At 42.7% G+C, this 13606-nt stretch overlaps 1 protein-coding gene across 2 annotated transcripts in view; it reads left to right on the top strand.

Moving 5' to 3' along the window:
* The window catches only part of Zrsr2 (zinc finger CCCH-type, RNA binding motif and serine/arginine rich 2), a 26980-nt gene continuing 13374 nt past the window's right edge, over positions 1-13606 (top strand). Inside the window, exons 1-7 of one of the 2 annotated variants that reach the window (XM_048440633.3) lie at positions 2-281; positions 600-679; positions 2487-2568; positions 4877-4985; positions 5887-5973; positions 9474-9512; positions 10201-10319. In XM_048440633.3, the coding sequence (XP_048296590.1) occupies positions 193-281; positions 600-679; positions 2487-2568; positions 4877-4985; positions 5887-5973; positions 9474-9512; positions 10201-10319 (605 nt within the window). In that variant the 5' untranslated portion in view covers positions 2-192. Of the gene's footprint in view, positions 282-599; positions 680-2486; positions 2569-4876; positions 4986-5886; positions 5974-9473; positions 9513-10200; positions 10320-13606 lie in introns of both variants that reach the window. The other variant, XM_085684548.2, reaches the window with a different exon arrangement.

The raw sequence follows: 13606 nt of genomic DNA on the forward strand, positions 1-13606 counted from the left end.
TAGGAAGCTCTGGGAAGCAAAGGCTCGAGTCCGGATGGAGGGAGGGAGAGCTCCGGAGGCGGCTTCGGTGAGGAAACAGTTTCTCAGATTGCATTGCCAGCCTGCTTAGCTGCGGGAGGAAACCTCCCTCCTGCCGTCTTGAGCCCATCCGGTTGGCTGCGCTGCGTGGGCGACCAAGTGTCGTCATCTGTGATGCTTCTTCCGCTCAGACCTTGTTGTGGGAGAGGAGAAGGCGGCAACATGGCGACGTTGGAGCCGACTGAGCTTCCAGTGAAAATGAGGTATAGCACAGCAAACGATGACGAACGGAGGCGACCTAGGCCGCCGCCACGCGCGTGGGGACGATTATTAATCTGCTTTTGGCCAGAATCCCTGACTGTACTGGGCAGCTGTGGTTTGGGGAGGCGAGGAGGGAAGGAGATGGAGGGCATCTGCTGTCGGGGATGGGAGACTTGAATGGCGGGAGTCGGGATGACAGCACTGGAAGCCCGCCTGCGTCCTCTGCCTCCGAGTGCTGTCCTTGGCAGACCCGGAGCTGAGGGTGCTGCGCTCCGTGCACCGTGGCTCACACCGTGCGTGTGCGTTTTCCAATCTTCCAGCCATAAGAAGTCCAGGGCTGCTCGGCAGAAGGAGAAACGAAAGAAACGGCGACAGGAGCTCGCCAGATTGAGAGATGCAGGTATTAGAAACCTTTCTTCTGGGTATGAAATTGCCCCCTCTACCGCTCCACTCCCACCCCCGCTTGAGCTATGGCCTCGAATAGGCTGGCTTTAAAATTCGCTGTGTAACTGAGGATGACTGAACTTCTGATTCTCCTGCCTCCCCCTCCCCATTTCTGGGGTGACAGGAGTGCGGTCACCATGCCAAGTTGCTTCTGATTGTTTGCTGCGTGCTAGACATGGCATCCTCAGCTCCCTCTATTTCCTGCACAAACCCGAGGTGGAAGGCCATCTGTGCAGCTAGCCACTATGCTGTTTGGCTTTCAAGGGACAGAACCCGATATTTATGATTTAGGTTTATAAATTTAGTAGATTTGTAAACTTAGTACGTATAAATGCAGGCAATAGGGTTGAAATCGCACAGCAGTTCTAGGTTATGGCTACCAGTCATACCACAGAGGCCGTGCTTAACAGTCCTTGAGAAAGAACTAACCCAGGAGAGACAGGATGTCATGTCAAGGATGAAAAGAAAAACAACGGTAAATTGTTGATATTGATGACAAAATCCTTTTCCTTGAAGCCTGAAGATGAGTTGTTAAACGATTTCTTAAGCTTACTTTGTCTTCATTGTCACTGCCTCCCCCACCTTCAAATTGAAATTTTGAATAGAAGATATAATGTTTTCTTCTATTGGAACTCTTTTACCACGTTTTTATTTTTGAAAATATTACAATGTACAGAAGTTGAAAAAAATAGGACATTGAAATATTCATGCTTCATATAAATTTGCCAAATGATTAAGTAGTTTTTTTCTGAACCCTTTGCACAGCCTGAGTATCATTATGGAACCGCTGATTTAAAAAAAGTAATTTGGGGCTGGAGCGATGGTTAAGAACGCTGACTGCAGCTAGTGCTGCATGCTTTTAATCCCAGCACTTGAGAGCAGAGGCAGGTGGATCTCTGGTGTGGGCAGTCTTTCTGTATATGTGTTGCTTTTATTGGTTAGTGAATAAAAGAATCTGCTTTCTGCCAGTGGCTTAACAGAATATAGCCAGGCTGAAAAAGATATATAGGGAGAGTAGGCGGAGTCAGAGGGAAGCCATGTAACTGCCCGCAGGAGACATAGGCACTGGAACCTTGCCGATAAGCCACAGCCACGTGGTGTGATACACAGATTAATAGAAATGGGTTAATTTAAGATATGAGTTAGCCAGAAATACGCTTAAGCTATTGGCCAAACAGTATAGCAATTAATACAGATTTCTGTGTAATTATTTCGGGAATCTGGGTGGCCAGGAAATAAACAAGCAGCCTCCTCCAACAGATCTCTGAATTTGAGACCAACCTGGTCTACACAGAAAAGTCCTCTCTTGTTTGGTGGCTATCCCTGGGTGGCCTGTTCTTTTTTAATTGATGGGACTCAGGAGTTGCTCTGGGGAAGAGGGAAGGTGCAGGAGAGGGACTGGGAGGATTGGAGGGAGGGGAACTTGCCCCTGGGATGTAATGTATGAAAGAACAAAAGTTTTTTAAAAAAACCACTGGCTGTTCTTCCAGAGGATGAGGGGTCCACTCCCAGATGAAAATACTATCCCTTTTAAGTATTTTTAAAAAAATTTTTGAGGTAGGATCTCTAACCCTGGAATTTACTGTGTAGATGAAGCTGGCCTCAAATTCAGACATCTGTTTGCTTCTGCCTCCTGAGTGCTGAGATAAAAGGCGTGTGGCACTGCCTTAGTTTTAAGTTTTTACCGTCATTGTAACGATTAGAGATTTATGCATTTTCCATGAATTAAGACTCAGTTTAATAAAACGTGTGAATTTCTACAGAATTGGCACAGAACGAGGAGGAAGAAGATCCTATTGCTGAAGAAAAACGGTTGGAAGAAGAAAGGCTGATGGAGGAAGAGAGGTCAGGACTAACTGAAGCACTTAAAGTCAACTGTTGGGTTATTGTAATATTATCCATCCTTACCAGCTAGGGAAGGCTTTCTGTATAAAATACTGTAAAAAAAAAAATACCTCTTATAAACTAAATCTCTAGCCGACAGGCTAAAATTAGATGTCTTTTTTCCCTTTCTTTCTCTTTTGTTATTATTTTCCCGGCTGGTCTCCCCTTCCTGCCTTAGCCTACTGAATGCTGGAATTACTGGCTCATGCCATCCTCATACTGTTTTTTTGTTTGTTTGTTTTTTCTTTCTTTCTTTTTTTAGTATTATTCATTGCTCTGCTTTTCTTTTCCTTTTGTTTTTAGAGACAGGGTTTCTCTGTGTAACAGCCCTGGCTGCCCTCAGACTCACTCTGTGGACCAGACTGGCCACAAACTCACAGAGATCCTCCTGCATCTGCCTCCTGAGTGGTGGGATTAAAAGCATGTGCCACCACTACCCGGCTTTCATTGCTTTTCTAATTGGTAAATAAACACATTTATATTTTAGAGTTGACACAAAGACCTAATTCTAACGACGCTATGTGTTATATGGATGTAGCATAATTCTTTGTTCATAATCTATAGTCCTCTGTAGTTCATCAGACAGGGGAAGGTATGGTAACTACTCTTGGCTGTGGTGGTAGGAACGAGAAACTGCTGTTCCAATTGTCAATTTTTTTCTTATTTTTATTTTTATAGTTTTTGGTTTTTCAAGACAGGGTTTCACTGTGTAGCCCTGACTGTCTTGGAACTGGCTACTCTGTAGATCAGGGTAACCTCTGTTGCCCAAGTGCTGAGATTAAAGGCATGTACCATCACAACCTGGCTCCAGTTGTCTCTTTTAGTCAGGGAGTAAGCACTCATCTTTTCCCCCCTTTCTCTTATTACTCAGCCAGGAACCACAGTCTATAAGATACGGGCTCACACTCAGCCAGGAACCGCAGTCTATAAGATACGGGTTCATACTCAGCCAGGAATCACAGTCTATAAGATACAGGCTCATATTCAGCCAGGAACCGCAGTCTATAAGATACGGGTTCATACTTAGGGTGAGTCTTCCCTCGTCAGTTAATACTCCCGGGAACTCCCTCACAGGCATGCCCAGAGCAGCGTTTCCTAGATGATTCCAAATCTACTCACATTGACAATGAAGATTTTAAATGAGAAGCTTGTGCTCTTGAATGTCTGGGACGTACCAATTTATGGTAACATTATCTTTTTGGGGGGAGGGGTGTTGTTTGTTTTATGGGGGGCTAGGGTCTCACTATGTAAGCCCAGATTAGCCTAGAATTTGTAATCCTGTTTCAGCCTTCCAGTTGTTGGGACCATCGACATGTACCTTCTGGCTAGTCTGTGCCTTTAAAAAGTCAGTTTCATCATTACAACGTTAAAAGTCCTGACGTCTTTCTCTATAATCTTTGAGTTTCTATTCCATAGAGTTAAGGGATTCCTGTGATTTGCCTTCGACTATTTAAATTGCTGGGGGGGGGGGGAAGTGCCACTGTGGGTCATGAGCATGTCATAAAAGTTTTAAGGGAGCTGGAGAGAAGACTCAGTGAGTCAGAACGCTTACTTTGACTCAGGTCTGTTCCCAGCATCCATGTGCTGGCACACAGTCATCTGTAATTTCCGTTCCAGGGTATCCGATGCTTTCTTTTGGCCTTTTCAGGTATGCATGTGATACCGATGTTTAGATGCCAGCGGATGTTCATACACATACAAATGAAAGTTTTAAGACAAGATGAAAAGTTGTAAAAATAAATTAGCAAATGTAGATTTCGTGAGATGTTGTGTATACCTTTAATTTTAGCACTGAGGAGACAGAGGCTGGCAAATCGTTGAGTCTCAGGCCAGCTTGGTCTACATAGTGAGTTCCAGGACTGCCAGGGCTACATAGAGAGACCCTGACTCAAAAAATTCAAAACAAAAAAAAAAAACGAGGAGGAGGAATTAGTAATGGTATTGGGCAAAGAAAGCATAGACCCGGAAGAATAATACCATATGAGTGTGGAAACCCATATAGATGTTGCTTTGAGATGTTTTCCTGACATGAAAGTCACTGTTACCTTCTTCCAGAAAGAAAAGATGTCACAGCCATAAATTCTATTGAAAGGGAATAGTAATTGTCACTTATTTCTGTCCAGGAAGATAGTTGCTTTTCCAAAACCCATGCCTCCTCGCTGCTTTACAGAAATACCTTAAGATTTTCATGTCGTATTTTGGTTTCCTGTCTTTGATACATTCTAGAAATTCCCATTTGTTTTTACTGACTACATCATTATATTAACAGGCAAAGATTGCATGAAGAATGGTTACGGAGGGAAGAGAAGGCACAAGAGGAATTCAGGGCAAAGAAGAAAAAAGAAGAGGCAGCTCGAAAACGGAAGGAAGAACAAGAGGTAGAGTATTAAATAGCCTGTTAACTGAGTAAGTACTTAACTGAAGTAAGTCTCATAGAGAGCTGTTTATCAGGACAGATGGCGCAGTTGTTCAGAGCACTGGTTCTTCTAAACGACTTGGGTTTGATTTCCAGCACCCTCAAGGTGGCTCACAACCATCCACAAGTCCAGTTCTGGGGGTCTTCTGGTATTTGGGACACCAGGCATGCACATAGTGCAGACATATGCATTCATGCAGGCATGACGCCAATACACATTAAATAGAGTTGTTATTTGTGGGGCTGGAGAGATGGCTCAGTGGTTAAGGGCACTTACTGGCTGCTCTTCCAGAGGTCCTGGGTTTCACCACCCATGTGACTCACAACTAACTGTCTAACTTGAGCTCTGAGGGATTCCGTGCTCTGTTTTGACTGCTGCATGTGTACCCTCACATGTACATACATTCACAGGGACACTCACACACAAATAAAATCTCTGGCACATTCCTTTAATCCCAGCACTTGGGAGGGAGAGGCAGGCGGATCTCTGTGAGTTCGAGGCCAGCCTGGTCTACAAGAACTAGTTCCAGGACAGGCTCCAAAGCTACAGAGAAACCCTGTCTTGAAACAAAACAAACACAAAACAAATTTAAAAAAAGAGAGAAAAAAAGAAGTTGTTTTCTTGCAGTTGGGGATATAGCTCTGTGGGAGAGCTCTAGCCCAGCATGTGCATGTCCTTGGGTTCTAGCCTCAACATTGTGTAAACAGAAAAGGAGCTGCATGTGTTAACATTTAGAAAAAACCTGATATTATCTCTTTTTCTATGGTCTCGTTCTAAAATTTTTCAGTCATTTACTCTGTAGGCTATGTGTTTTTAAGCATGAGTTTGAAAAAAAATGACTTTCTCTTTTTTTCCTTTAAAGAGAAAATTAAAAGCAGAATGGGAAGAGCAGCAGAGAAAAGAACGAGAGGAAGAGGAGCAGAGACAGCAGGAGAAGAGAGAAAGAGAGGTGACTTCTATCGTGGGAGGATAGAGCCCTGCGTATCTTCTTAGTGTGCACGTGTGCATGTGACGGGCTTGCGGAATCGGCAGTGGGCATGTCAGGGCTGGGGTTTGGTTTTAGTTTTTGCTTGTGCTCTGTTCATTTGGAAAGTGTCAGTTTTTGTTAGGAAGACTCTAGACTAGCTTCCCTATGTTTCTCTTCTTTGGGCCGTGCAATGGCAGATTCCTTTGCCCAAGTTACCTTACCTTTTATGTTGGAGATGGGTAAACATTTTCCCCAAGGGGCAGATAATCAGTGTTTTAGCTGTGATGTGTGTATGGCTTCTGTGGCCATCCAGCTCTGCCAGTGCACCCTGAAGCAGACAGAAATAGTATGTATATGAATGGATGTGGCTGGGTTCCAGTAAACCATTTCTGTAAACCGGGCATCTGGCCCTGCTTTACACTCTGTACCGCGCTGTAGCAAGTGTTAACTTCTACATTCTAATAATCATTCCTATGATTCTGTTGTATATGTGTTGACTTCTTCCCAGAAGAATAGTATCTTGAATAGCTTGCACGCTTACTAATTCATATGCGACTTAACAGCTAATGGCATCTCAACAAGAATTAATTGCATAGAATCAGGATGTTAGTCATTAAGGAATTAAATAGTTTTGTTATTGCATCTGGTGTTCTATCTAACGTTGTTGTCAAAGCAAATGGCAGTCATTTAAGAAATTCCAAGGGACCTTCTGTTTGAGAAACCTGTGCGCACTCTAGGACATAGGCTACTGTCCTTTTCTTACATGTTTCTCTTAATGCTTATGCTTAAATCTTTGTTAAAAACCTTTCCTTAATAACCCCCACTATTGCTTACAAAAAAGGAAATTCTGTATTGTATATGCATATCTCGTGTACATTTTATGGGATTCTTTATAAGATTGGTTTGTTTTCCTGCTGGCCTTCAACAGTGTATTTATTTCAAATATAACACGGCTCATTTTGCCTTGACTGATTCATGAGGCTATTCTTTATTCTTTTTTTTTCTTTAGCATCACCAAATTTGAACGGCATGATATTCCGTAGTCACTCATCTTAGAATGGGAAGAGATATATGTGTCATGGAAAGGTAGCGGCAGTCTCCACAACCAGTTTTGTGTCTCAGGTGGCAGATCCGGTACAGGGTGTTGGCACCCTTGTTTGGGCACTGCCTTCCAAATGAGGCAATATCCAGATGGGGATGTTAGGGGCACAGTTTAGATTGTTGGTACTTTACAGAGATGAACCAAGTCCTGTTTTAATAGTAGAATATTCTCCAACTTTCAGGGATCAGTTAAAAGCTAAGGCTTCTTTTAAATGCTTTTGTTTTAAAGGGAGCCCGGTTCAGGAGAAGTGGGTAAAATGAAATCCATGTATAAAGCACATATAAAGGAATGTGCGACGTGTGTTTCTTCGCGTGCCGGACACCTCATGGGTGGACAGAGACAGGCAGTGAAAAGCACAGTCTCAGCTCTCCTTGAGTGACCTTTTCTAGATGGGGGGGGGGCAGAGGGCAGTCAGCAAAACACATTTTATGGATAGTAGGCTCTATAAAGAAAGAAAGGATAGTGGAATAATGGGGATCAAGATACTTATTTGGATTACCTGGCCGAGGAAGTCTCTGTGGAAGTGGTGTTTGAGGTAATTAGCACCCGAGTGTAGGGATATTGGGAGGAAGGATTCTGGGGTCACCTGAAACTTAGAGACCACAGGAGACTGGGGGCGTGGGAGAAAGTAGAGAGGAACGGAAGGGGCAGATCATGCAGAGCCTCTTAGGTTTTTTTTTCCAAAATTAAAAATAGATTCTTCTCTCAATACAGCTAGACTAGTCTCCCCTCTCTCCACTCCCCCTCTCCCCAGACCCACCCCCCTTCTGTTTCCTCTTCAGAGAAGAACAGAAAGAACAGGCTTCCAAGAGACAGGAGTCAAACAGGGCAAAATAAGACACAATAAGACAAGGCAAAAGCCCTCATCCAGACTGGACAAGGCAACCCAATAGGAGGAAGAGTCCTAGGAGCAGGCTAAAGAGTCAGAGGTACACCGGCTCCCACTGTTGGGAGTCCCACAGAAACACCAAGCTAGCAGCCAATGTGGTGCAGAAGTCCTGGTGAAGACCCAAGCAGGCCCCTTGCTTGCCGCGTCAGTCTCTGTGCCCAGGTTATTTGAGCCCAGATTACTGTGTTGGTGTCACCCTCTGTGGGATTTGCTGAAGGAGGCGGAGGCAGGAGGATCACAAACCTCTTAGATTGAAAAGTTAGGTTTTATTTACCATACTATGATGAGGGCTTTTAAACAAGGGGTGACTTCATCCTGTTAGCAATGTCACCTCCAGCAGAGCACCCTGATTTCTCTACAAAGAACAGGGGCCAGAGAGGAAATAGGATGACCGATTACAATGAACCGGAGATAACGCTGGCTTGGACGAGGACAGCTTCAGACAGATAACAGGGCTGACTAGATCGCAAATTGCATGGCAGGGAGAAGGAAAAGGAGCAGAAGTCATGTTTTAGGTGTCGGTTTTGTTTGTTTTGTTTGTTTTTCTAAACAAATGGGAAAATGGCAGTGCCAGTTACTGGGGATATTTAGGTTTGGAGGATGAAGGTGAGTAGGTGGAGATCTAGAGGTCTCTTTAGGGGCTGGGGTATAACTTACTGGTAAAAGTAAAACCTTGAGTTTGATTTCTAACCCTCAGCCAAAACCAAAGCCAAAAGAACCTGTTTTGGTCACATTAAACTATGATGCCTTGGTTTGTTTTTCTTGTTTTTTGTTTGGTGTGGTTTGGTTTTTTAAGGTAGGGTTTCTCTGTGTAGCCCTGACCATTCTGGAACTCACTCTGTAGACCAGGCTGGCCTAGAACTCCGAGCTCCACCTGCCTCTGCCTTTCACGGCTGGAATCAAAGGCCTGTGCCACCATACCTGACTGCTTCAATGATATAAGTTGCCAGGACCAGGCAGACTTACCAAGTAAGCAGCTAAACACAGTTGTATATATGGTTTTAAGGCGCTAAGGTACCTGACTATATGTATTTAAATCCAACTACTTAGAGATTTATTGCTACCTTGTTGGACTTCCTTTATCTTACTGAAGGTTTGAGATTTCTCTTAAATCCTAATTACTACTTACTATGTCATATTTTTGCTTCTGTTAAATATTTGTGATGTTTAACCTAACTTTTAAAATATAGTCATTGATATATCAAGAGCTAGAACATGGTATTTATGTACAGATATGTTACTGAAGCTATTATGACTTAAATATTTGCAATGTGCTCTATTCAAATTTTGTATTTGAATAAAAATTCTAAGCTATATATCTTTTGAAAGCTTTTTAGGAGATATATGCTTAGAAAGGAAATCAGAATCAGAAGCCTTTTGTATGTGTGTTCACGTGTGGGGTGTCATATATGAGATTCATAACTAGAGAAACCGGACATGACTTACCTGACATCCTGGTTTTCATTAGTCCTATGTTTGCACCACTTATAGGAAGCTGTGCAGAAGATGCTGGATCAGGCTGAAAATGAGGTATTTTCACAACCTTTCAATTAAGACTTTGAGATAGGTAGAGGTGCACCTTCCAGTCATCTAGCCCTGGGGAGGCTGAAGCAGGAGAATAACCACAAGTTTGAGGCTAGCCTGGGCTACTTGGAGAGACACCACCTTAAAGATTTTGAGATCAATTGATATTTCATTAGGAACAATAATAGTTCCAAAACCATGAGTTTTGTGGTATTTTGTTTTGATTACTTCTGGATACCTGGAATCACTTGTGTGACCTTGCAGTTACAGTAGAAGAGTATTACATCACCCCATGGGCTCTGCTTGTATTAAGTTCTAGAAATGTATGTAAGTTACATCACATACTACCGGCTCCAAATGGTTGGTTTACGCACCTTGATTCAGAATAACTGTACTTCTCTCTGGTGGCTCCCTATGACCGTGGACCCTTTCGGAACAGATAGATAGAAAGAAGACCTTCATGACTGTATCTGGTGACATTAAGTAACCCCCCAATCAAGGAAAATGACTGGGAGCCAAGAAAGAAGTACAGCTCATGTTTCTAACAATTGCCCTTAAGATTTGATTGTAATTTAACTATGCATGTTTATATATGAAAGTATTTTTCTTCTTGATTAAAATATTTGACTATTTGGACAAGCAAGTCTTTGGTGGGCTTTTACATCATCAGTTAAGTCATGGTTATTTTTAACAGTTGGAAAATGGTGGCACCTGGCAGAACCCAGAACCGCCCACGGATGTAAGAGTATTGGAGAAAGATCGAGCCAATTGTCCATTCTACACTAAAACGGGAGCTTGCAGATTTGGCGATAGGTAATGGATTTTGCTTTGTGTCAGAATGAAATGATGGAAAGTGTTGGAGTTGTGGAAGAGGCATAGGCTTCTGTGTGAGATGTTCTCCGTAAGGTATGTGGTACCTCCTTGCCCCGCCTACTAGACAGGTTTAACAGAGTGGATCCTTTGCGTTCCATAGCCGTAAGAAAACCCTTTTTCTTTTTTTGAAATTGAGAACAAGATTTTCTTCACATAATACATTCTGATCATGACTTTTCCTCCCCTAGATCCTCCTGGATCTTTCCTTACCTCTCCACCCACCAGAATCTACAGCCTTTCTTTCTCTCCTTAGAAAACAGACAGACATCTAAAAAGTAAATTAAAAACAAGCCAGAATAGTACAAAAGAACAGAAAAAAAAAAGAGCCAGAGGGGGAAAAAAACCAGATACAGATGTAGAGACACACATTCTCACGCACAGAAATCCTATAAAAACACAAAACAAGAAACCACATTATATAAGCAAAAGGTCTGCATAGTAAAAGAAATGCCTAGACAAAGCCTTGTGAGACAAAAAAACCTTCCAAAATATTACTGAGTTTGTTTTGTGTTGACCATCTACTGGTGGACGTGGGGCCTGCCTTTTAAGTGGTTTATATGCCCGGTGAGACTCAAGGAAGACTGTTTACTTCTTGGTTTCTTCTATGAGAAACCAACTTCCATGAGTCCTCAGAGGACAACTTGGATGGGGAAAATTACATGTTAGAAGTGATTAGAGTAGCCAGAACTATCTTTTCAAGGATAAACTGTGCCTCAAGTAGTCTTCTCCCGTTTGGCGTGTGTTTAGGGATGTTTGTGAAAGATAGGGTTTTAGTGAATAGACTTTTCACTGCCATCGGTCAACTTAAGAACAGACCCTTTGGGTTCAAAAACTGGCTTTTGTGGCCAGTGGGAAAGTTAAGCTTTACATCTTAATTTCTTCATCTATGAAATGAAGATGAAACATACCTTTTTGAGGACACTTGAGACTCCTTAAATGGGACGAGCATGGGGAACACGTAGGGATGCATGCATGGCTCATGAATTTTTATTGTTCATATTTTTTGTTGTTACTGTTCCCGTTTTCTCATGTATTTATGTTTCCTGCCTTTTTATTTTTTATGATAAGACACATGGAAGTATTGATGTCTTTAGTCATTTAGCATATAGTTGAAGCCTACTATACGCCAGGTAATGATGGATGATATTTTATAGTATGACTGCATAATTCAAAGTAAGCAAGCTGGCAGTGGTGGCACACGCCTTTAATCCCAGCACTCCGGAGGCAGGCGATTCTCTGTGAGTTTGAGGCCAGACTCCGGTCTACAAGAGCCCGTTCCAGGACAGGCTCCAAAGCTACACAGAGAAACCTTGTCTTGAAAAACCAAAAAAAAAAAGAAAAAAGAAGAGGAAGCAAATACTTGCTAACAGTAAGCAACTCTATCTGAGGCATAGTCTAGTTTCTGTATACCTGTTCTGTGGAAGAAAAGGTATAATCTTAATCTTTGTCTTTCTTTTTTTGTTTTTTCGAGACAGGGTTTTTCTGCAGCTTTGGAGCTTGACCTGGAACTAGCTCTTGTAGACCAGGCTGGCCTCGAACTTACAGAGATCCGCCTACCTCTGCATTCTAAGTACTGGAATTAAAGGCATGTGCCACCACCGTCCGGCTTTTGTTTTGTTTTGTTTTGTTTTGTTTTGTTTTTGAGGTCTCCTTGTGTAGCTGCCTTCAAAGTTATAGATCCATCTCTTTCTCCCTCCTAAATTCTGAGATTAAAGGTATGTGCTACCACACCCAGTAATCATTTGTTTTTTTTTTCTTTTTTTTTTGAGATAGTCTCATAGAGCCCAGGCTGGCTTTGAACCCTCTTTGTAGCCAAGGTTGGTTTTGGGCTACTGCTCATCCTGCCGCCACCTCCTGACTGCTGAGATTACAGTTGTGTGCCGCTATGCCCAGTTTATCATTTCGTTTTCAAGAATGATAGTTTTGGCCTGGAGAGATGGCTTGGCAGTTAAGAACAGATACTGCTTTTTCCGAGGACCCGAGTTCAGTTCTCACAGCCCACATCAGTGTCCCGGGACTCAAGCTCCAGGGGATCTGACACTCTTCTTTGACCTCAGCAGGCACCTGGACTCATGCATACCCCCCACAAGGACACATAAATAGTATTAAGATTTTTTAAAAAAAATTAAAAGAGAATAGTAGTTCTCTGGACACATAATGGAAGCAAGTAAAAAAGGATAAAATCAGTCAGTCTCACTTCAAATTGAATCGGGATTTCAGAGGCTAGGGTAACTAGTTTTGAGGAGCCTTTAGATTCTGGATTTGATGGCTGGAATTGTGAGTGGCCAGAATATCCTAGAAAGGGCTCAGAGTCTGGTAAGAAGTAGAAAGGCTCTTTTTTCTTTTTGTGGATCTGCGGAACTGAGGGAAGGAGGTTACCCTCCCTTTGGTACCTTAGGAACCTTTTTTTTCTAAGTTCAGTCTCAAAAAGAAATAGTAACCCGTGATCTGCTTATGAGCCAGTGAGATGGCCCAGTGGGTAAAGGTGCCTACTGTCAAGCCTGGGGACCTGAAGTCCATCTCTGGATCTACGTCGTGAAAGGAGATAACGGACTCCTATTAGTGTTGCTGTGGCTTTCACACTTGTACCGTGGCATGGGTTCAAGCACACGGTAAATAAATAGTGGTCTGCATAAAAGCGCTCCTACTAAAGAAAGATGCTGGACAGATGGCCTTCCAGAGAGAAATGAGCCCCAGCTTTAGTTCACATTTGCATGGGTAGTTGAGCCAAGCTGCCTTTAAGGTTTATGGTGTATCTCTAATTTCCTTGAGATTTAAGGCCCGTGGAAGCCAGATTCAGGATTCCCCTGTTGGACGTGAGAGGGCAGGTGCGTTGAATAGTTTTATGAATACTGGACAGATAATCCCTTGTGGAAAAGGGAGTGGCCTGTCAGATTCCATCTTTGATAGTTGTTCAAAGAAAAAAATACAGGCTGTAGTGAGATTAGTTTGTGACCGCTTCTGCCATTGTCATAAGGCATATGAGAGTTTACCATTACACTATCAGAGTATGAGAACAACATGCCTATTTGCATTGTGAAGTACTGAGGTGCATAGAACTGCATAGTTAGTGCTTATGAAAGTCAGCGCTGTCCTTTCATACAAATAGACTGTAGTGTTTCCCTTTGGTGGAGAGGCTGGATCATTTGCTCCAAATAGCATAGCTGGATCATCTCTGTTAAGGATTGGCAGATGCCAAAGAAATGCCTCTGTTTCTTTCCTTTTTT

Source organism: Myodes glareolus, chromosome X (assembly GCF_982192425.1).
Source record: "Myodes glareolus chromosome X, mMyoGla1.1, whole genome shotgun sequence".
Lineage (NCBI taxonomy): Eukaryota > Metazoa > Chordata > Mammalia > Rodentia > Cricetidae > Myodes > Myodes glareolus.